The sequence below is a fragment of the Zootoca vivipara genome, chromosome 11 (genome assembly GCF_965207765.1).
Source record: "Zootoca vivipara chromosome 11, rZooViv2.hap1.1, whole genome shotgun sequence".
Lineage (NCBI taxonomy): Eukaryota > Metazoa > Chordata > Lepidosauria > Squamata > Lacertidae > Zootoca > Zootoca vivipara.
The window spans coordinates 34,806,391-34,831,194 of record NC_142594.1 but is presented as its reverse complement, the minus strand read 5'-3'; the positions used below and the strand labels follow the sequence as shown (position 1 = coordinate 34,831,194).

The following is a 24,804-nucleotide window of genomic DNA, read 5'->3' as shown; positions in this document are numbered from 1 at the left end:
ACTTTTGAAGCCGGCGGCCATTTTTTGTGCCCATAGAAGGGCAAATCAGGAAAAAATTGGCCGCCGGCAGGAGAAAATAACGGAGAAAAATGGGAGACAAAGTGATACGGGGGGCCACCGGGAAAAGGTAAGTAAAAACGGGGGTTTCCCGGGGAAAATGGGGTACTTGGCAGCTATGCTGTCATGGTTTGGCTTAGTGTTGCATGCAAACCAGTCCGTCTTCTAGCTACCAATGAAATGGTGAACGGAGAACTTCCAGCTCTAACATTGCCTCTCCAAATAAAACATGGCTGTTTCTTTCACAAGTAATGGAAGTATGAAAATGCAATTTCCCTTTTTTTCCCATAGGAGACAACAGCCTTGCACCAGTCCTGGCCACTCTATGTGGTCGTGAAGTTCCTGGACCAATAAGATCCACTGGGGATGCTTTGTTCATCCACTTCACTTCAGATGCAAGTATTACTGGTGCTGGGTTTAATGCTTCTTACCACAAAAGTAAGTTGTCATTTAAAACTGTTCTTTGAGTGCCTTTGCATATTTAAGGGTGGGGGGGACTGGAAGGAAGTGATTATAGAATATCTTTATTTTTTGTACTGTTGCCTGTCCTGTCCGGCAATAATCCTCTGCACACACACATAAATGTTGTGAATCCCAAGGGTGCATGTTTTTTGAGATGTAATCTTAAATTCACCCAATTTTCAAGTGTAACTTCAAAACCACTGCACAATTATTGTTGTTGATATCTGCCTGGATATCTGCCTGGAAATGCAGAGTAAGAAAACATTTCTCTATTATGGTAAGATTTGCAAGCTGCCTTTGTACTGCTGTGGGTTCTTTTTTCTTTTTAAAGGAAAATGAATTGCATACCACAAAACAGTGCAACTGTTCTTACGTAGTTAAAAAAATTTTTGTAAGTCCCTACAAATGCAAAAAAGAAAGAAAGAAAGAAAGGGAAGGAAGGAAGGAAGGAACCCAGATGTATATGATAACAGGATTAGACTGTTGCAAGATGATTATTTTTTAATGTACCTCTGTCCTGGAGAAGCAGAATAATCAAATTACAGAATCTTAAAATGATACAAGAGGAGATGCCTAGTCCTTCATACGTTTCCAAACATTTACAGTTGCTTCAGAAGAAGTTGTCGCTTCCCATGTCAAGGAAATAGCACCCCAATTGTTGTAGGTTTGGCTTTTCAGCAGCAAACTGGAGTGGGAGAGATAGGTTTGGCTGCAAGTAGCCAGTGAATCATGAAACAAACCTTTGCTGAAGCACCGAGCACCACATGTTACACATAATATCTGGCTCTAGAGAGAATTAGTTCTCAAATTTTTGTATTTCAAGATATATTAGTGACAAATTTGATTGTGGAAAAAGCACAACAGCAGCAATCCTATACATGCTACCTGGAAGTAAGAGCCTCATTGGCCACAATGGGACTTAACTTCAAGTACATGAAGCAGCAGGAAAAGGTGCCACATTCAAAAAGTGCTGAACCACAGCCAGAAAGCGGGAATTTGGAGCATATTTCTAAGGTGCTCTGAATCCTTCCTTTGCAGCTGTAGCCCCAGGGTGAATTCAAGCCACAACTGCAAATGATGATGATTATTTTTTTGCAACCACAAATTGAGTTAAGGTCAGAGCCACAAAGGAAGCATTGGGAGTTCACCAAGAGTGCACATCCCAATTCTACCTTTGAAAACCGCAGGCTCAATGTAGACTCACCTGACATTGTATGACATCAGGTGGCTGACAGGTGGGCAGCCACACTCACCTGTCAAGGTGGCCCATGGAGAAACGTGCCATTCTGGCTCTGTCCTGCCAGCTGGATCCCATTCCCTGCCTCTGTAATTAAAGTGACTGGCATAATCTGTAGGCAAAGATCTAGTAGAAGATCTCCTACAAATGAATTAATTGAGCCTGAAAACATGTATGTTAACGAGTTTGGCCCAGACTCATAATATGCACTGCTTTTGTGAGGATGATTCTATAAGAGCTAGAAGCACCAAACGGATAAATCTGAGATTTCAGAGTTTTGGACAGAATAGGAATGAAATGTAATAATAAAAATAAAAGTAAACAGTCCTTTCCTTAACAGAGTCTTATTCCTTTAACTTAGGTTGTGGTGGTTATTTGTACACAGACAGTGGTGTGATCACTTCACCCAACTATCCGCAAACCTATCCTCCTAACCTTAATTGTTCTTGGCATGTTATGGTTACTGTTGGCTTCATCGTTGGCATCCATTCTGAGGAGCTGTTCCAGGTGATAAATGAAGATGCTGCCTGCAGCCGTGGAGATTATGTTGAGGTGAGGACAATAGGAAAGTAATATTGAAATAGCTCAGCCAGTTACTCTTTTGTTTCTGAGCATCAGTTTATAGTGTTGTGGTTCTATCCAATAAAGTCATCCCATTAGAGCAAAGGCCTTCCTCTTCCTTCCCCACATGAACCCCTCCAACCTGTTCTAGGTTTTCCTCAACCCCAGAACAGATTGGGATGCACATAGAAAAGGGAGGGAGAGGAAACTTTGTTACACAGGCAGAAGTTCATGTGCTAAAGGGAGGGAGTTATTGGATAAAACCATCTTTAAAGCCTTAACTGGCTTGTGTCCAGAATACCTTATGGACCAGTAATGAGCTTGCTTACTTCTTACTGGTTCCTTGTTAGCCCTGAGTTCCCATCATAAAACAGTAGCATTCCCCTTTTCATTTTATGGGTTGAGACACAAAACCTATAGTGGGTTATTGACTTTCTGACATCTTAAAAGGCCTTAGGCCTGAAGCAGCTGAGTTAAAATCCCAATTCTCCCCTGGATTACCTGTCCATTTCAATTCCACATCTTTAAAATGGGAAGTAATAGCTTGTTCTCATAGATTTGTTGTGAGAACGAAATAAATCATCTTGCACATTTAATGTTTTGTTTTTGTTTTTAGCTTAGGAATGGACCAGACATTTCTGCCCCACTGTTAGGACCTAGCAGCAGGAATGGACGCTTTTGTGGTAGCAATTCCCTTTCTACAATGTACACCACAGACAACCAGCTATTTGTCCACTTCCTTTCTGATAGCAGTAATGGAGGGCAAGGTTTCAAACTGAAGTACGAGGCAAAGGGTCTTGGTGAGTATTGGCACTAAATACAAACAGGGGCTACCGAAACATTCATGATACTCCAAATCAGTGGTTCTCAAATTATGTCGGGATCCATGATTGACAGGAACATTAAATGGTTAAGAAGTGCCCAACTGGCTCAGACCATACCTCCATCTGGACCACCATCCGTCATACCATAATGACCAACCAGATGCCTCAGGGAAGCCTACAAGCAAGGCAGGAAACCAATAGCTCTCTCCTTCTGTAATTCCCCCAGCAACTGGGAGTCTGTGACATTGGAAAGCCCATTTAGCCATCATGGTTGATAGCTGTTGGTATACTGCAAAAATTCAGCATGGCTTCAGTGCCGGGGTCCTTGCTTGAGTGGAGGAGCACCAGCTTGGTCAAAATACATCCCTGGACCTCATTTGCACATTACCTCTTCCAATACTTCTGGTGAAGGACCACACTGGCATATTTCTCAGTTGGTGTTTTATGAATGCCTGTAGGGAAACAGCTACAAAGTCTCTATGGCATATAGCATATGAGGAGAAACTTGCCTCCTTTACAAATTACCCAGTTTAAGGGGCAGGGCATGCCGCTGGTCTTGCCCCTAGGCATTGGGCATGTCACTGGCCCCACTCTCTGGACGTCAGTGTGTTGGTGTAGATATCTGCAGGGAGGAAGCTAGGCATGAACATCTGCATGGATGTGAACTTCCACGCAGCTGAGACTCCCAACCATGCAGGTGTCACAACTGCATAGAAACCTATGCACAAGCTACTGCTCTCAGGCAGGTCTTCCTCTCTGCATATATCATTGCTGATGCATATGCATCCAGGGGACAGGGACAGTGGCATGGCCCCATGCCGTGATCATTGTATGAAGTCCCCTCCATGAGGATGACTCATGAAGAGAGCATCTGTGTGTTAATTTTGAAAGGAAGGGCAGAACTGATAAAACCAAAGCTATAAACGATTTAATGTCAAAACTTACACACACACACATACAAAAACAACAACAGAAGAATGTATCATGTATTGTCCTTATGATACCAGAAAATTAAGGTGAGTCTCATAGATGATCCATTTTGGTGTGTTTATAATAGGAGACATTATTATACACATTCCTTATAGTATTCAACCAGCTCCTCCTCATCTTCTGATTCCAGCTTGTGGAGGGAACTTCTATATCAGCCAGTCCAACCCCTCAGGATTTGTCTCTTCACCTGGCCATCCTGGCAATTACCCACCGCATGCTGATTGTGTGTGGACGATCATTTCTCCCTATGGGACTGCAGTGGAGCTGCAGTTTGAAGATCACTTTGATATCCAGTCTTCACCCAAGTAGGAGCACATTGTTGTATTAGCTTTCTTTAAATTTCCTGAAGCTATCATGGAGGGTTGGGGGTTAATGTAATGGGGTTCTTGCTTTTATTCCTCTTCTAAATCTAAAGACAGGAGTGACTGGCATGGTGGGGTGGTATAGCAGAGCTCTCCTGGCACCAATGCTGCTGCCACTTATTGAGATGGTGCAGGGACAGGGCAGGGCAATGGGGGGTGCTGTGCGGGTGCACCAGTGGATCCATTCCAGCACCTCTGCTGGGGCACCACTGCCCACCTGTGCACCATCCCAGTAAGCTATGGAAACACTGATCTCAGGACATTGGCTCTATGGCACCGCAGTGGCTGCTCTTGTCTAGCAGATGTATGGTTGTAACATAATCAGTATTGTACTTACGCTACAGTAAAGCAAAATGGTACCGCTGGCTTTGGGGGGAGGAGGCCTTTTTGCAACTGCAGGCTAGCAGGGACCCTCCTCCAGAACATTCAGTCTGTTTCTCTGCTTGTCAAATGTCTCCCCATTAAAAATGGTGGGATATTCCAGTGATACATGATGGGGAAGAGCTCTCATCCCAATCGACACTTTCTTCTGTCTCAAAAATGAATCATAGTTATCGGAGAAGAGAGGAGCCTGGGTGAGCTGGGTGATGCCATAGAGCAGGCATCCCCAAACTGCGGCCCTCCAGATGTTTTGGCCTACAACTCCCATGATCCCTAGCTAACAGGACCAGTGGTTGGGGAAGATGGGAATTGTAGTCCAAAACATCTGGAGGGCCGAAGTTTGGGGATGCCTGCCATAGAGGAACCAGGATGTCTGACAGCCAGGGTGGGATCTCCTGAAACCTGCTAGAAAGGTAGAAAGACATGTAGGGAGGCAACTAGCAACCTAAGGAAGGGGCAAGTGCTAGCTTTGCCTTAGCTGAGCATTATGTTCTTCTTTAAGGGCTATATCAGAGCTTGAGAGCGTGTGACGCTCCAGATATTTCTGAGCTGCAGCTCCCATCATCCTGGACCACTGGCCATACTGTCTGGGACAGTTAGGAGATGAGAGTCCAGCAACAGGTTCCCCACCACTAACCTACATGCATTGCATCAGTGGAAGCGTGACTGTGTCAGTAGTTTCACAGGCATGTTTTATTTGCTATAAATTCGGTGTCTTTTGAAGGATATAGCATTTATATCCCCATTTAGGATGTACTGTTAACTTTAAAATAAATGTGAAGAACCTTCTGGGGGAGAGGTTTCTAAGAATCTTTATATTATCAGTTTTGTTTGCCTTGTATATTCCATTAAGAAGAAATAATAGAGGAGAAATGTTCTTCTTCATCTTACATTTCCTGCAATCCTCCTCCTCCTTCCTTCCTTCCTTCCTTCCTTCCTTCCTTCCTTCCTTCCTTCCTTCCTTCCTTCCTTCCTTCCTTCCTTCCTTCCTTCCTTTCTCCATCTGCTGATACTCAGGGACAATTATATGCCCTAAAAGCATTCCCACTGAATATATATGAGAAGAAAAAAATCATCCTTATGATACGGTCGATTTCATAGCCATATGTGTCTGAAGATAGTCCCAATTACTCTTCCTACAGTGATTTTTAATTAAAAGACTTCAAAAATGCTTGATTGATCTAATTGCATTCATAATTGGCACTTAATGAATCAGAACTAAGCATTCTAAATTCAGTTTTTTAACCCAGCCCTCAGAAGCCATTTTCGATCATGCTTCAGATAGGAGGGTAAAGTACTGCAGAGCAAACTCTCCATAATGCTGTGACCAATTTGGATACTTCTTGCTCTATAATTGATTTATATCTCAGGTGACCCTAGGTATTATTGATTGTTGGGGTGTCTGTCTCTGTTTTTCCTGCCTCGCTCAGAATTCAGCTACCATGTCATTCACTGAAGGATGTTAGTTCCATGTTTCAGATACTTCCTGAAATGTTGCAAAGCAATTTTCACCAGTTTAAATGTATCTGTTGCCTTCTCTCAGCTGCACTTTAAGTTACCTTGAATTGCGAGACGGTGCCGACGCCAATTCACCAGTAATCGCCAAGCTTTGTGGGAATTCTTTACCAGGCATTCAAAGGTCATCTGGCTCTACCTTATATATGAGATTTCGTTCAGACAGTATAGACCCACACTCTGGATTCAATGTCAAGTATTCAAGAGGTAAAATGAAAAAATAATAATACCCAGCATTTTTACTGATCCAAAATCTTTAAATGGAAGACTGGAATACGTAGGACCATTTCAGTGATTAGACTCTGTTTCTTTGCAGCTGTTTGTGGTGGAACACTGACGGGACAAAACGGAGTCATTGAAAGTGCCGGATTCCCTGATCTCCACTATCCAGACAATTTGCTGTGTGAATGGTTTCTCCACGGACCTGTGGGTCATTTTCTCACCATTCGATTTGAAGCACTAGATATCCAGAACTCATCTGAGTGTGGATATGACTACCTGGAAATTCGAGAACAGTATGCGTCAGGTCTGTGAAACCATGTCGTTACTCTTTCTTCCTTGGTGCAGGGAAGTAACAGTATGATACGGTTTTCTGCTAAAGTCATTACAATTCTGAGTAGGGCATGGCTGTCCTTGTGAGCAGGCAACTGGGGCAGAACTTTGGAATCCTCTCTGTGCTATCCCTCGCCCCACCCCATCCCAGAAATGTCAGTTGTTTGTTTGTTTGCTTGCTTGCTTGCTTGAAAAGTCCTAATGATAAATGGCATTATTATTATTATTATTATTATTATTATTATTATTATTATTATTAAAATATGTGTACCATCCATCTGAAGATCTCAGGGTGGTTCACAGCATAAAAACACAAACTAAATACACAATAAACCAAAAACAAACCAATACCCCCCACCTCCCACAAACACATAAAATGACATAAAATGTTCATCAGCCAAAGGCCTGCTTGAAGTGGAGCATTTTCATCTGGCACCTAAATGAAGGTGCCAGGCAAGTCTCCCTGGGGAGAGCATTTCACAAATGGGGAGCCTCTGCTGAGGCTAGAGTGTCTCTATTTTCTGATGAATGTTAGAGGCCTCTGGACCTCCTGTGGAGGAGGCACATGAAGATGGGTCTCAGGTGGTGGTGGTGGAGGAAAGCGTTTTAGTGCAAATTTCTCCTAGTGGACATATTTTAGTATGCAGCTTTGCCTAATATACACAGAATACAAGTAAAATGCAAGTAAATATAACTAAATACAATGACTGGAACACAGAAAGCTGTCTTACATTGAGTCAGACCACTGATTTACCCAGCTTTGTCACTGATTGACAGTGTCTCTCCAACTCTTCAGGCAGGGCTCTCTCCCAGCCATGCCTGGAAATGCCAGCGATCAAACCCGAGACCCTCAGATCAGATGCTCACCCTCTTTATTAACGCCTCTTTCTCTTTCTCTCTTCCTCTCTTTAACTACCTAGGGGATTTATTAGGTAAATACTGTGGTGCTAGTATACCCAATGCATTGGACACCTCCAGCAACTTGGCTTACATTAAGTTTGCCACTGATGGATCCATCAATGCTCCAGGCTTCAGACTACATTTTTCTGCTAGTGTTGAAGGTGAGCTGCAAAAACACTGTGGTTTCCTTTTGACTATTGCTTATTCCATGCCATTGGGTGTGTCTTCTTCTAGTCCAGCTGCTATTGGCAAATCTTTTTTCAAGTCGAAGATACAGTGTAAGATATTCTGATTTTAGTTTCTGCCTCAATTATGAACCAAGACGAAAAATGGTAAACAAGGCAACCATTGTAGACACCCGAGTGTTTGACCTTTTGTTTGACCTTTCCTCAAAATCACTATACGTTTTATTTTGCTCTCCCAAAAAACATCAGTTCAGACTGCCTGTTATTTGTGTCGTTCCAGAGTGTGGAGGTGATCTCCACGGCACTGTTGGGACATTTACGTCCCCCAACTATCCAAATTCTGCCCTGCACAAATTAAAATGCGAATGGAGAATCATGGTGCCATTGGGACGCCGGGTCACCCTTACCATTCATGACATGGCTTTTGGACTCTACCAGAACTGTAGCTCGAATTATGTGGCTGTGAGTGTGGGGAAAAGGGTTATTTGTACTACTGTGGAATATGGAAATGGCATAGCAAAGTTAAATTGACTACAAAAACAGGACAATGGACGTTAAAACACACCTAGCTTTTTAGGAATGACTAGTGGTGGCTGGTTCTCATTGGGACTGATAGGGCAGAGGGCAGGAAGATCAACAGTAGGGGGAGTTAGAGCCAAGGACAGGCAAAGGCAACTGTTTTTGTCCCCATCTTCCTCCTCCCTGCTGAGTTCTGTAAAGCACAGCACAGAGACTAAGGAGGGGGGGAGCTAGCTGGCAGTGCTGCCCCCCTGGTTGGCTGTAACTAGGAAAGCAGCAGGTGGGGGCTGACTGAGGACAGGCTGAGGTTGGTGTGGCAATGCCCCCTTTATCCAAATAGACCAACTTCCAGTGCAAATAGTACCGATGCATTTAAAACACAGGGAAGTTGGGTTTACCAAACCTAATCCACTCCCTGATATCCCTCCTAATACCTCCATGGCTGGAATTCCTTGCTTTGCAACAGGTTGCTATGATCAGTGTTGCTATGACTGGCATGCTTGCCCACTGGTGCAGTTTTGAAGTCCCACACCACACAAAGGTTTGGGCACAAGGAAGGCAGCTAGGCAGGCTGCAGCAGCAGAAGAGGTGGAATATCTGATCCTGAGTGCAACCTCCTCCTCCCTGCCATGTAGAGTATCAGTCTTGACTGCAATAATTTGGCAATCTTGACTGAAGAGCTTGGAAAGGGACTCTGTGGTAATGCACATGTCTTATATATACAAAGTCCCTAGCTCAGACCTGAGTATCTCCAGGTGGACCTGGGAAAGACCCCTAAAAGCTTCTGCCACTCAAGTCAACACTGAGCCGGATGGACCAATGAGCTGACTCGGTGTAAAGCACCTTCCGACTCCCCTTCCTCCTACATGTTTCAAAGCACATTTGTTCCATACAGTGGTGCCTCGCTAGACGAATTTAATTCGTTCCACGGGTCTTTTCTTATAACGAAAAATTCGTCTAGCGAATCCCATAGGAATGCATTGAATTTTTTTTGAATTTTTTTTGCCCATAGGAACGCATTAATTGAATTTCAATGCATTCCTATGGGAAACCGCGATTCGCTAGACGAATTTTTCATAAAATGAATTCGTCTAGCGAGGCAACCTCCGCTTGAAAAATCCTTTCGTTAAGAGGAAATTTCGTTAAGCAGGGCATTCGTTAAGCGAGGCACCACTGTAATTTCAATGGGGTTTGAGGCATGTTGAGGGTCATACCACACTTAGAAGAAAGCCTTTTCTAAAGGTCTGCTTGTTAATGTTATTCTCTATTTGGCAAGTAGGTTCACAATGGCTTTGGTGAAAACGCACCTCGACTCTCCACGCTGTGTGGTTTGGTGGCTCCAGGGACTCAGGTGAAATCCTCTGGAAACAAGATAACCATCGTAATGGTAAAAAGTCATGATGGTTTTGAGGCAAGCTTCAGAATTACATATGCTTCTGATGAAGAAGCAGGTAATAGAGCATGTTGGGGGGTTTTGTTTTGTTTTTGCAACTTAGCACTGACAAAAAGAATTAATATAAAGTCTGTTTAGCAGCTTTCTTATAACATGGTATTTCTCTTTAAACTGACTTATATGAAGTTCCAGTATTACAGTTCTCTGCTTGCATCTTTAACATGCAAGGAGGAGAACTGGAGGTGAGGAGTAAATGAAAGATTCTGCCTAATTTTTGACCTGCCCAATGAGTGTCTAATCAGGGCCTGCCCTATCGTTAGAAAAAGTGAAGTGGCCGCCTTGGGTCCCTGATTTTGAATGCCATGAAAAGATGGGAAATTCTAGTTATTTAACTTATTAGTATTACATTTTTATTCTCAAGGACAGGTACTCATGGGATTTTCTGCCTCACATCCCGAAATAACACAACCAGCCTTGGATATTACCGTCTTTCCCCCTTTTTAAGACGTAGGCATAATATAAGCCATAGCAGGATTTCTAAGCAATTGCGCGATACAAGCCATACCCCGAAAATAAGACATACTGATAGACCCTTCACCCACTAGCAATAACCCCCCTCCCGCCAGCCAACTCCCCCCCCCCTAAAAATCTCTCCCCATTTTGCTGTCGTTCCACAGACACGTATTTCCTTTAAAAGCTTGTAAAAATGCACCGAACAGCCGTAGCTGCTGGCTGCCAAAGCCTCGTGATTTCCCTTTCCCGTTTCTGAGAGCATTTTTTTAAATAAAAGGATCCAAAAATATTTTTTTAGCCAAGCTGTGTAAGCTCTACTTGGTGAAGGGGAGAAAAGTGGGGTGGGGAGGAGATGAAGGCACGAGGAAGAAAAGAGGGGCGATTGAAGAATGCAAAGGCTGTTTTCCCTTTTAGGGAGAGACCTCCGTGCGCGCGTCTGTCTCTCTCTCCCTCCCTGGGTCTCTCTCTCTCTCTCTCTCTCTCTCTCTCTCTCTCTCTCTCTCTCTCTCTCACACACACACACACACACACACACACACACAGCCCACCTCTCGCTTCCCCCCACCTTTCCATTCAATGCACGTTGATTTCCTCTTAACGGGAATCTCCCGTGTCTGATTGTTGTCTCCTTGCTTTTACCGAAGGCATAAGGCAGCCTTTTAAAAAGCCTGCTGCAGTTTTCTTTCTACCTTATGCTGCTTGGTTGTCTGTGGAGCTGCCCCTTTAAGGATTTGTAAGTAGTTTGGATCGCAGTCCTTGCCTTGGGGACTTTTTTTTATTTATTAAGGACTTTTTCCTTCGCTGTTTGCGAGCTGCTAAACGGAGCTGCTAAACGCTGCTCTACACAAAAGTTAAACTGCAGGTCCTAACAACACGTGCTTCCTCACCTCGCTGGCTCAATTGCTTCTCAATTGCTACCATTTACCAAGTCAGCAATCTTAATTGCTGCTTAGCTGGCTTCTTTGTTCTCAGCAGGTAGCTTCTTTGCTATCAGTGACTACAAAGTGCTACATTGTTGGAACATCAGACTGTTGGAACTTAAGTCTTGGGCAGCTGGCTGGTAGAGATCCTTGCTTGCTTTACGTATAGGCTACTGCTAGGACTGTATCACACAGATAGATTCCATTATACTGGTTTAGATTTAAGAAGCTCCAGTGTAGCAGATTGCTATTAAGTGAGTCCCCACCTTGGAGGAGAGAGAGAGCAGCCCTTCGCGAACATCCCAGGGCCGGGGAGAGAGGGCTGCACACCTCCCTTCCCTCAGACTCGTAATAAAAATACCAGTAAGACATGCCACCAAAAATAAGCCACCCTGTGGTTTTTTGAGAAAAAAAAGTAATAAGACGGTGTCTTAAAAAGGGGGAAACACGGTATGTACTTTGCAGTGAAGATTCATTTGCTTTTCAGCAGTGAAATGTCTTGGAGCACCCCTATCTTTAATACTGTGGTAGCCAATGCAACATCTGCAACATGTTGCCAGACTACAATTCCCATCAGTGTTGACCTCTGACCTTACAGGTTGGTGGTGCTGGGGTTTGGATCCAGCAGCGTCTGAAGGGCACCACATTGGCTACCTGTGGTGGCCGAACCACTACTTCTGTGACATAGACTTTAATCAGAGTGTTTCAACAGCAAGCCATTTTGCCAGTCTTTAAAGGGCGAAATAGGGCGAAATAACGTCAGAACTTGCCGTGCCTCTCTGGTATGTTTGGGCAGTGGAATGATCAACTCTTCGAGGCATATTAGAAGAAGAGATTTTACCATGTTAATTTTTTTTTCAAATGTGTTGCCTGCTTTGAGAGTTATGGAGTAATAGAAGTACCAAGAATATTGGCCTGGTAATCAGTGGTAGACTAGTACCAATATCAACAGTGGAATGTGGAAGACGATGTTCGGCCAGTCATTGTCTCTCCACTTAACTCATCTCATATAATTGTTGTGAGAAAAAGTTGGGAAGGGCAAAACCGTGTACACCACCTTGACCTCCTTGGAAGAAAGGTGAGATGTGAATGTAATAAATAGGTAAATAATGAAATGTTGCCTTACTGTTCCAAATGGTGTGTTTTTTCCCAGTGTGTGGCAGCCATCTGCTCAGTTCAGGTGGTGGGAATCTCACTTCTCCTGGTTATGATGGCACCAGCAATTATGCAAACAACCTGAACTGTGAGTGGGTCATCCAAAATCCACAGCCATCCATCACAACTCTTTACCTTCTCTTTGGAGATTTCCACTTGGAGCAGCACATTAATTGCCAGAACGACTACTTAGAAATCCGGAGAGGTAAGTTACAGCTGCCTGTAACCAGTGAATAAATAACAGAGCAATTCTAGTGGGGAGCATGGTGATGGCAGCAGAAGAGTTGTGGCGAATGAACAGTCAAATCCATAGCTCTACTGGGCAGGGTGAAAGGTGATTGTGGTGGGATTTTGAGTTTTCCTTGTTGTTATTCCTTTATTCTGCTTTGGTCCTATCCCCCCCACCCTCCACCTCAAGGTATGTGTTGTAGGAATGGAAGTGCATTGGTCCAGTTGATCTCAAGCTGCCCTTGGAATGCCTCCTTTTACCCTCTCTTATTCCGTATTTCATTTTATTCATCGGACTATAACAAAATATCAGTTTTCCCTAGCCAGAGAGGGGCAAATGGTGCAGTTGTGCATACATTCTTAAACTGTGATTAAACCATGGTTGTCAATTAATAACAGGGGCATTGGTTCACGAAGCCAAGGTACTGCAACAACTTTGTATCTTTGCTTGTTTTGAGGCAGCCAAGTTTAGCTGGCTTTAGATATTTCATAGCACCGTTTTTCTATTTAGGGGATTCTGATGGAGAGCTCTTATACCGACTATGTGGCCACAGCCCACCTCAGCATCCACTGCTAATAGCAGCTCCTCAGACCTGGATACAATTTTTGAGCAATGATCAAAATAGGGACAAAGGATTCTTCATCCACTATGGATCTCTGGGTAAGTTTCCTGTTACTTTTCCTGTGTATGGTGATTCTAGCAGGTTGTACTGAAGGTGCAAAGCAAACAACCTGTTTTCTATTAATAAACCATGACGTGAACATGGGACATACCATGTTTGCTCATCTGTGAAATGGCTTGTCTGCAAAGTCTCTCCTTGGTTTGAAGCTCTCAGAACTGTATATAAAAACCAAGATTCCCAATTGGTAGACAAGCCTGTACAAAAATCAGGATCGGGGGGAAATAGGGAGGAAGGGCAGATTTTTTTTTTAACGTACAATTTTAATAATTTTTTTTGTAAAAAAAAACCAAACCCAAAGTACAGGGGAGGGGTCAAGATTGAAGTTTTCTGTAGGAGCAGGCCAGGCAGAGGCCAGACCACAAGGGGCATGTGCCCCCACCATGCCAACTGCAGGGTTCTTTTACAAGAACTAATGTTTCCTATTCCGAATTTGAGTAAGATGTCTGAGTGGTTTGAGGGCGGGGGTGTCCCAGCTGTGTATCGCTTGGTAACGAATTGATGGGTCTATGGACCGTAATAAAGATTGTTGTTGTTGAAATGGCTTGTGGCTTGTTAAAAGATATGCTTGAAACAAACAATGGCTTCCTGTTATGTGCGAATGCAAGCAATGCAGGTGGTGTGTTCCAACCCACCCACCCACCCAATGAAGCCACCTAGGAATTGGCATGTCTGCATTTTCTATGAGCCAATGAACAAACCTTCTTCAAATATCTCAAATTTTATTTCAGCCTGTGGTGGTGTGGTGGAAGGTGAAAGTGGAATTATCTCAAGCCCTAACTACCCAGCACCTTACAATAGTTCTAGCCATTGCTCCTGGCTCTTGGTAGCACCAGAGGGACATACCATCAATGTGAGTATTATTATTAATAATAATAATAATAATAATAATAATAATAATTTATTTATACCCTGACCTCCCCAGCCAAGGCCAGGCTCAGGGTGGCTAACACTAGATATAGAACAACTGATTAAAATACAACTTAAGAACAAGACTAAATACATTAAAATTAAAATTAAAAATGCAGCCTCATATGGAAGGGAAAGCGAAAATGGGGGAGGGGATCAGGTTGGCGCCAGGCCAAATGCCAGGCAGAACAACTCTGTCTTACAGGCCCTGCTGAAAGAAATCAAGTCCTGCAGGGCCCTGGTCTCAGGAGACAGAACGTTCCACCAGGTCAGAGCCAGTGTTGAGAAGACCCTGGTTCTAGTTGAGGCTAATCTGATTTCCTTTGGACCCAGGACCTCTAAGGTGTTACTATTTATGGACTATTTACTATGTTACTATTTATTGACTATTTATGGACCTTAAGGTCCTCCGCGGGGCATACCGGGAGAGACGGTCCCGTAAGTACGAGGGTCCTAGCTTATAATAAAATAAATAGGTGTATTTTATCCATAAGAACAAGGCAACTTTTACATGAAGTACTCTAATTGAGAGTATGGGTGTCATCATGCCCTCAAACCACCCACTTGACTCCTTCCAAGACCCTCTGCCCCTTCTAATTTTTGTTGTATATTTTTTAAATGAACTATTGTTCTTTTTTTTGCAATGTTTGTGTATGTGTGATTTTTTGTCTGTTTTATTTGTTTGAGGGGAGTGTAGGTGTTTTACCTGTTTTTTGGGGGGTGGGGCAGTGCTGAGCATCACCGAATGGGTACATTTTGGTGTGCACGACAATGTGTTTCCAGATGCGTTCACCAAAAATGCCGGGTTCCCCTGCACTAAGCTGCATTAATCTCTCCAGCAAATACCTGCAGCTCAGTAAAATTCTCTCTTTTTTTCATTTTCCTGGGATTAGAAAAACAGGAGGCTGTTAAACACCTTGGTAGCTACAATAAAAGGTTGGTGGGTTGTGTTTGGCTTGGTTCTATTTAGCACTTCCTCCTAAATAAAAAAGGAAGTAGGACAAGTAAGGGAACTGAGCACATCATGATGTCTGTTTTTTTGGAGTAAGAATGAGGACAAATAGATTATTTTATCATATAAAGCTTTTAGTAGACTGAGATAGCTCTGTTTCCGGTGCATTTTTGCAAATACTATTCTATGTTCACAGTCATCTCTTACTGCTCTCCCACAGCTTACTTTTGTGGACTTTGAAATTGAAAATGACAGGACCTGTAGATGGGACTCGCTCACCATTCTGAATGGTGGATCTCCGAGTTCTCCTGTCATTGGACGATACTGTGGAGCTTCATCACCAGGCACCATTCAGTCAGGCTCCAATCAGTTATTAATAAACTTCAATTCCGACCACTCAGTGCAGGGAGATGGTTTCTATGCAACATGGACTGCAGATTCTTTAGGTAAGCAGGAAAACATTATAAATTCCTTCCTTCTAATGCATAGCATTGACTGTTGTGAAGTAGGACTCCCCAACCCCCTCCATCTCTGGATATGGTAGTGGACAGGGAAATGTCTCCATTGCTGGAATAAAGAACAATTTTAATGAAGGAAATCTTTGAGAGTCAGAGATAAAATGCAGGTATACCATGGGCAAAAAAATAGGTCCATCTTCCACTCCCTTTTAAAAGACCCTTTTAGGGCCCATTTGCATGATCCGCATCAATGCAGTAAATGCTCCTTAAGCTATTGTTGAGATGTTGACACAGAGGCAGGGAGAGCTGAGTGAAAGCCGTTGATACATGCAAACTCTTTGTGAATTGCCTGTTAGTAGACCACTGCACACAGTCAGGAAAGATACTCTGATATAGGGACTTATTAATAATACACTTTTCAGAGTGTGCTACATAAGTAATCCATGACTGCTTTTGGTTACAAGTGGTTGGGAAAGTAGAGAGCTGCCTTGGACAATTGGTTCATCTAGTTTTGTCTTCCGCGTTAAATGGCAGCAGCTCTCCGAGGTTTCAGAAAGCTCCACCTAGAGATGGCAGGGATCGAACCTCAGACTTACTGTATGAAAAGCATGCACTCTGCCACTGAGTGATGGTCCTACCTCCAACAGTTAGCACAAGAAACCACTGCCACCTGACCACGAAACCATACCTTTTCACCAGGAAAAGACTGCGTAGTGTGATCTTCCATCCAAATGCATGCATTTTTTTACTCATTCTATAATCCTCTGCCATTTCTGCAGGATGTGGGGGCATCCTTCATTCCGAAAATGGCACCATCCGTTCTCCTCACTGGCCCCAGGACTTTCCTAGTAACATTAGGTGCTCATGGACAATAATTACCCATGAAAGCAAACATTTGGAGATAACCTTCAATGAGAATTTCCAGATTCCGGATAGCTATGGACAGTGTCAGAGCAATTATGTGAAGGTAAGCAAACACGTTTTGTCAGTATTGTGGACTATGGTAAGTGTGAGTATAGTTCACCAGCAGTTTTAGGCTGGCGAAGCAGGTCTGAGGATTGAGCTGCAGGTAAGTAGAAGGACTGACTCTGTAAAGCATCTCACTTCCGTGCTGGTGAATTTTCCTGTCTGCCCACAGATGTCCCACTCCAGAGGTGGACAGGCAGGTCCACAGCATCCAATGGCCCCTTGGCAGTCCTCCCAGGGTGCTTAGGATTGGTCCCTCAGCAAGGGTCTTTTTGGAAAAACAAGGCCAAGTTATTCGCATCTTATATGAAAAACAATGACAGAAAAGCACCCCAATCTGTGCCTGCTTCTACATGAATTGATATGCATTCTGTATCAGAAAACCTTTTTCTTTAATGTTGCTTTCATCAAATACCTGGAAATGTTCAGGAATAACAAAAGAATCGTGTATACTTCCTTGGCTGTTAAAGATCTGCTTCTCTGGAAGACACTTGAAGAGAAGGGGATGTTTGGCATTCCTTAGAGTGTAATAGTTTTCTAAAGAATTTGGCAGATGGTGTGTGTTGTTATTCCCAGACTGTGCAAAAGCACACAACTCCCACTTGTTCATAAAGGGCAGGCATAATTTATCATCGTGTAGGAAGACATGAGCTGCTGGATTACTGCTCAAAGAGGGCCAAGATGGCATATGTATTTATAGAAGCAATGGGAATATACCTTGGCCAATTTAGAGTTCATGTTTCAGCCTACTGAATGGGATAGAGTTTGAAAATGTTAATTGAAATATGCTTTTGTGCACAAGAGATCCTTGGTGGGGGGTGCAGATATCAGAAAGGATTTGCCCACTGTGGCTCTTTGGGTGAAACATTCAATGTGCCATTAAAGAAAGCGATTTGATGCCTTTCCTTTTGAAAAGGGAAGCTGTTGCATACACAAAAGAGCTGTACTAGACTTTTGGGAATACAAGTCCAGGTTCTCCAGGTGTCTCCACCAGCAACACCTGTGCATTAATAATTGTGCTCAGCACAATTTGAGCTTGTTGACCTCAACGGATTTTAATATGTTTTCTCCCATAATGAAAAGCTCACCCAAGCAGGGTTAGATTCAAGAGTGAATTAATGCTAAGCACACCATTAATTCCACCAGGTCTCTGGTCTACGTTTGAGGCTGCATTTGAACATTGATAGGTGATTTCAGGTGTTTCTTCCTCAGTTATGCACAGTACATATAAACAGTGCTTTTTTCTGGGGGGACGCAGGGGTACACATACCCCTAAACATTTTGTGAATCTAAGTTTGGCCTCATTGAGGGGCAGTGGGTATTTTTTATTATATGCCCATTGTCTTTCTGTACGAGTCTAACATCCTACTGTTTTGCTGGCCTGTAAGGTAAAATCAGGATTGCCAAAACTGTTTGGAGCTGGTGTAAAATGAAAATCCGCATGATGCCTTATTTAGATGTTCAAAAAAAGAGTAATCCTTTCCCCCAGGTGTTGAGAGGACATGATATTGAACAGGAAGATGCAGTATTAGCTGTTGGGTGTGGAAATTCAGCTCCCGGACCTATTGTTGCACCAGGAAATGTGATGACAGTAGTGTTTCAGTCACAGGACACCCCAGGACGTGGCTTCTCTGCATCTTTTATAAGCAGTGAGTAAATCAATCAATATCAATCAACCTCTTTCTTATGGTCAATGGTCAGCATTAGAAAAAAGAGTCTTTGTAAAATATATAAAATAAATCCAAGCAAAACAAAATAGAGAGCCATAGTGATAAAATTACTAATAACTGTACTGTGCTATAAAATGCCAGGCACAGAATAGAAAGCAAAACTACAAATATGCTAAAATAAGTCCTTGGAGAGTTTTATATTCAGCAGCACAATATTTAGCCTTCCTGGAAGAGTTAGATGCATTCTGGTCTTAAAGAAGTAAAATGTAGTAAATAATTTTGAATCCGAGGATTGCTGTGATGATCTACATCTGAAGCGCCATCTATATTGGAGGTGTAGCTTGGGTGCTTGCACACCTGGATTGGAAACTGATTAGGATGTAGGCCTCTATATTGTTGGCACTGTTTATTGGGAGGTTAATTCAAACTGTGTCAGTACAGTGGCATCACAAATGCAGAGGATAGGAGTAAAGGACTTCCCGTTGCCCACAGGAGCTCCATTTGTGGCAGTGTACTGCGACACTAACCAAATCTTATAGGCTTGATACACTGATGCAAACTGATGGCACAATGGACCCATATCCCAGGGCATGCGTGGAGATTTAAGTTCAGTTGTAGCTATTCTACATCACATTGCAAGCAAAGGCTCACAAGAGTAAATCCTCTTTTATAGAAAATATTATTTACACACAGACAACTAAATTTCTCAAGGAGAACATTCCAGTTTTGCACACTTTCTCCTTTGCAGGTTGTCTATACAGTATGCAGGATTTATCTTATTTTGCTGTAGAGGAATATACAGACACATGAGACCCCACCTGAGGTTTGAAGTGGTATAGCTCTCACATCTTAGTGAGAGCTAGGATCTTAGATCAGGCTTCCTCAGCCTCGGCCCTCCAGATGTTTTGAGACTACAATTCCCATCATCCCTGACCACTGGTCCTGCTAGCTAGGGATCATGGGAGTTGTAGGCCAAAAACAGCTGGAGGGCCAAGGTTGAGGAAGCCTGATCTTAGGTGTATTAGAATGAGAAATGTGAGACAAATGCATTGGTTCTAATTTTAAAAATAAAATAAAAAATACTAGCAATAATCATTAATTGCTTGTAAATCAACTTAAACATTCATTTGGATGGGTAGAGGATAAATAATAAAACTAAACTGACGTATTTTAATTTTTTGCTTGACTTTAATACCTTTCCAGAGCATGCACTGAGACACTTTATAGGCTGCAAAAAATGGAAAGTATTTTACATGTCCTTACCATTCTGTCCTTATACCCAGAAATCACATGGAGATAATTGATTTTGAACTTTTCCAATGGCAACTGACTGTGTTTCTTTGTTTGCATGCAGGGTGTGGAGCGAACTTCACTGCGCCATCAGGTCGAATTGCCTCTCCTAACTTTCCCCTTCAATACGGCAACAACTTGAATTGCAATTATATCATAGATGTGGAGCCGCAGTCCATTGTCATCCTACGTTTCCAAACATTCGGTTTGCAATGTAAGTGACAGAAATGTTAATCCTTTCACCTCATTATTTACCAGATTGTGAAAACGTTTCCTCTGGAAGAATGAATGTGTCTAAAGGCATATTCCGAGCAGGTATCAGCTCCTGGAAATCTTGGTCACTTGCTGCAGTGCTTTCCCAGCAGCACAGCACAGCTCATTGGCCCAGCTGTCTGTCCTTGGCCCTCACATTGAGTAAGCAAATCTGGAGTTGCCACACTGATGTATCAGACTTCCCTACTCACATACACACACACAATGTTGTTCTAAGGCAGTTGTGGGAAATGAAAACTGGGGTAGAATTCTAGATGAAGAGGATTTCAGAAGCATCCATAAAGTAGGAAAAATTTCATTGGCGAGTAGTTACTTCCGAAAAGCATTACAGGAACAGTAAAGGAGTCACATAGAAGATTAGTGTTCCTATTTATCTTTTCTGAGGCCTCCAAGACCAGCTGTCTCTAAACAAACGGTTTCCTTCTTTATCTGTGTTTGCAAGGATGTATTATAGCTCAAAAGTGTTCTAGGCTCACTCTAACCAGAAGGATACAGAACACACTGTATCACAAATATTTAGTTGAAATTGAGCACACTAGGAGTGGGAGATGATTCCTAAGAGATGATTCACTCATCTTGGCATGTGCTTGCATTTTGGAAATCAGAAACAACTGTACCATTGTGCTGGCTTGTACCACTCCAGATTATTACTTTTTGGCTAGCTTCTTGTTTACTACAAAACAAGAAACAAAACTGCAGTCCTGCAGCAGGCAGGAATGTTACCTATCAGTTATAGCATGATCCACTTTAGGGTTGTTGTTTTTCATATATAAAAAATAACCTGTAACCAAGCAGTTTGAAAAAGAGATCAGTTTTGCAATCAGTTTTGAGAGAAAGGAAATTTGAAATATATATATATGGGACACTCTCTCTCTCTCTCTCTCTCTCTCTCTCTCTCTCTCTCTCTCTCTCTCTATATATATATATATATATATATATATATATATATATATATAAAATTATCCTCTGATACTGTATGTGATGTTCTCTTCCTTAAATTAAATGAAGGAGAGGATCAGGCATCCCCGAACTGCGGCCCTCCAGATGTTTTGGACTACAACTTCCATGATCCCTAGCTAACAGGACTAGTGGTCAGGGATGATGGGAATTGTAGTCCAAAACATCTGGAGGGCCGAAGTTTGGGGATGCCTGGAGACGATCTACCTGCCTTTGCCTCTGACCCCATTCACTTTTTCCTCTGCTTCCACCCACCGTTGGCATGTGCCCCCCTGAAGATTTCCCATTAGGCTGAAAAGGTTTTCCCGCTCCTGCTCTACAAGTAGTATCCTAGTCTGTTTTCTATGATGGGGTAAATTGTCTTTAAAAAGTAATTAGAGGCTGGGTAAACAGTTCCACAAAATATTGACGAACCATTCTAAATTTGATGCCATGCAGCTCATAATGCCTTAGGAGATTGTGCCTATGATGGAGTGAAGGTCTTCAGAGGGGACAGAGCTGGTCCTTACCCCGAAGAAACGTTTTGCGGCAATGAAATCCCTCATCCTATCAGCATCGTTGGAGCCGCACTGTTGAATTTCTACACAGATTCTCATATTGTTGGTGTCGGATTTCTGGCCACTTACGCTGCAATCCGTGAGTAGCCACATTTAAATATAGCCTTTTGTTGGTGGGAACAACATGTCTTTCTATGCGTCAGGCAACGAAATGCTGCCCTGGAAGAAGACCTAACTATCCCTTGACTTTGTGGGTTCCTCCAAATCTGAAACAAACAAACAAAGAAAGAAAGAAACAAGACACCAGCCAATGAAAAATCTCACCCATTTTCAGAACCACTGCTTAGAGAACATTTTGAACTGGGGCCAAGGGGTAATCCATGTAACCTGTATGGGCATCTGTAGTCTAAGGATGCTATCCAACTAATGCATCCCAAAGATATGCACTTGCCCAATAGAACTTCTCCCTTTTCCTCCTCGTATGAATCCCCTGTGGTCTTCCCGCAAATCTGCTCCATAAGGCTGGGGGAAACCCCTGGAACAGATTTAGAGGGCATGTGAGAGAAGAGAGGGAGAATTTCCATTGCTCAAACAGAAATCTTTGCACTGATGGAGCCCATTAATTGGATATCACCCTATGGACGATTGTTGCGATGCAACCCCTTCTGTGATCACCGTGGCTTAGCTTCAGGTAAGTATGCTTTAGGGTTTCATCCTTGGTTTTAGAGTTAGCTGTGACATATATCACACACAAAGCACTTCTCATGTTTTCAGAAATAATTGTCATAAAACGCTCAGGATTAGCCCAATGCCAAATAAACAGTTCAAGGCCATCTCTTTTCATTGTGTCTATCCCACTGGCAATGAAGCAAAATGACCCTGAATGCAATGCCATGTTTTTAATATTTGCATGATTCAATGTTCAATGCCAGAATGCTAGAAAGCAAGCAATTTCCCCTCTGCTTCTCCTTTGCCACTGAAATGGTGGAATCCGGAATGGAGAAATTCATGTGCACACATTCAGCATATATCTGTAGTCATTTTTTTAGTGAGTTCTTGTAATTTTTTATCATCATCATCATCACATTTCCAGAGAATACATTTTTGTAAATTTTATGCATCCTATAAAGCATTATTCTTGTTTGCTCTTTTTTTAAAAAAACTTCCTGTACTTTAATCTCATTTGGGTCTCATAAGAAAGCTCCTATGAACACTTTAGTTCTGTTACATTGCAAAGAATTTACTCTGCAAAGATCACATAGTGCAATATTCTTAAAGACAAACTGTCCAATGCCCATGGGATTGAGCTAATGGAAGTGTCTAGTCCAGTATAAAATATTCTAGGCAGGGACAAAACTAAACCCTCATCCTTTGGATGCGAGAGTGGCTTCTGAGTCAAAGAGAATAGGTAGGCCCCAGCTAACTCACAGACCTTGACATTGGAAAACATTTTTTTAAAGACTTAATCAAACTTTGGGCCGATAACAAGTATGTGAACCTCATTTTTTGTACCAGGTAGTATGTTCCCCTCCTTGCCCATAGCCTTGAGAAACAGCCATTTGCCTCGAAGCATGAAATCAAGTATCATTGTTTGAAATGAGTCATCCTGAGAGCTACTGGCATGACAATGTTAATTTACTTGTGAAAGGATGACAATGTTAATTTACTTGTGAAAGAGGCCTTCATAACTCACTCAAATTGGCTGCTGCCACCTGACCTTTGACTCCTGACATTTGTAAAGTATGACTAGTAGCTTTTTATTGGCTTTTTGGCCCATGCAAAACACATTCTAGCCATGAACATTCTGTTTCCTTCTAGCTTCATCCTTCACAAAAGACAAAAGGGGGGAGAAGAGAGAAGCTTTTCTCTTCTTGCGTACCATAAGCGCCGCTTTTTTAAACCTCTTGTGCTTTTGTCTCTTATTTGTCAACAGTCCAAAGGGCAGTGCTCGATAGACGCCACCCTACCGTAGCTGTAAATGAGGAATGGGAGCCTAGGCATTCATTGCCTGTTAAAGAATTTGCTTTGCAATGCTAGTGGTTGCTGTGATGACTAGTCCTTTAGAAGCTTGGACAGCAGTGGGCTTGGGCGATTTGTCAAGAGAGAGCCCAGAGTGGTTGACTGCCAAATGGAAGACTATAAAACAGAGCACAATGGTGGTCACAGATGGTTTTGCAGAGAGCTGTGAACCAAGGGACAAAGACTGAGCCACCTCTCAGACTCCCAATGGCATCCATTATGGAGAATTTTAAAAAGAATGTACTGTGGCTTCTGCCGCTGCAAATTGTTCAGTAGATCTTAAAGCGGACATTAACTTTCACCCTGAGGGAGCCATGCAGCAGTTACAAAGCCACTTAATCACACTCCCCCTCCAAAAAGTTGGGATCTACTGAATCCAGCTGAATGATTTAATGCATTGCAAAGCCTTTCCCATGCACCAGTGAAGTAATCAGGGACACAGGAAACAACCATCACTGTGGCTGAAATAATTAAAGAAACCAATGGTCTCCTCCCATATGAGCCTCTATGGTTATCAGCAGATGGCCTGGGGCAGCCGCTCTGTGGACTCTGTCTCAGGAGATCCATTGAAAGCATTTTGCCACCTACCCGATGGCATTGTTGCTTAGGCAGGCCTTCAGCCTCCAGGCTCAGTGCTCAGTTTCTGCTGGTTCTTTTCTTTTTTTAATGCAATTTTTATGCATTGTTGTGTTTTATCTGCATCTTCTGTTGTACTTTACCGTAGTTCACCCTTGTAAATAAGCCCACAAAAGTTTACTGCCTCCCTGAGGGCTGGCAGAGGAGGAGCAGAGAGCTCTAATCCCTTTCGCAGAATTCATTTGCTGGTTGTGAAGGAGGGGGGCTTTTAATTCCCTGGCAGCTCATTTTGGTTTCTTTGCTCTGGCCCTCCTCCGCCAGCTTTCTCCCTCTTCTGAGCGGAATGCCTTTCGCTTGCCTGCATGCAGTTCCTTAGCACCTTTGGCCTTTTTGAAGTTGCTGGACTACAACTCCCATCAGCCTCAGCAAGCGTGATCATTGGCCAGGGATGATGGGAGCTGTGGTGCAGTAACATCTGCAGAACCAAAGGTTCCTTACAACTGGCCTATGGCACCTTCTTTTTCATCCACTGCTAATGCGAGATATATTGTAAACCAACTCCCTACCTGTCCCAGTTAGAGGTACATGGTCATAGGAGGGCCTTTACACTTGCAAAGTGTGCCGCCCTTACACGTGCAGTTTTAGATGGGTGTTACAGAAAAATCCCCATTGTCAAAAGGCTCTTCCCCTGTAATGATGGAAAGATTGATAGGCGGGGTATAATGATGATGATGATGATGATGATGATGATGTCTACATAAAACATTTATCTTTCTTTTAATTTACTATGTCTTCAAGTTTGC

The 24,804-nt window shown here is 42.8% G+C and overlaps 1 protein-coding gene across 1 annotated transcript in view; it reads left to right on the top strand.

Annotated features, from left to right (window-relative positions):
• CUBN (cubilin) overlaps positions 1-24,804 on the top strand; it is a 139,921-nt gene that overhangs the window by 99,042 nt on the left and 16,075 nt on the right. Inside the window, exons 41-57 of the mRNA XM_035129760.3 lie at positions 349-495; positions 2,118-2,308; positions 2,934-3,117; positions 4,262-4,436; positions 6,418-6,596; positions 6,706-6,915; positions 7,862-8,002; positions 8,307-8,488; positions 9,825-9,996; positions 12,525-12,731; positions 13,266-13,415; positions 14,166-14,287; positions 15,516-15,741; positions 16,533-16,720; positions 18,209-18,368; positions 19,744-19,893; positions 21,348-21,545. Coding sequence (XP_034985651.3) covers positions 349-495; positions 2,118-2,308; positions 2,934-3,117; positions 4,262-4,436; positions 6,418-6,596; positions 6,706-6,915; positions 7,862-8,002; positions 8,307-8,488; positions 9,825-9,996; positions 12,525-12,731; positions 13,266-13,415; positions 14,166-14,287; positions 15,516-15,741; positions 16,533-16,720; positions 18,209-18,368; positions 19,744-19,893; positions 21,348-21,545 — 2,982 coding nt within the window. The remainder of the gene's footprint in view (positions 1-348; positions 496-2,117; positions 2,309-2,933; positions 3,118-4,261; positions 4,437-6,417; positions 6,597-6,705; positions 6,916-7,861; positions 8,003-8,306; positions 8,489-9,824; positions 9,997-12,524; positions 12,732-13,265; positions 13,416-14,165; positions 14,288-15,515; positions 15,742-16,532; positions 16,721-18,208; positions 18,369-19,743; positions 19,894-21,347; positions 21,546-24,804) is intronic.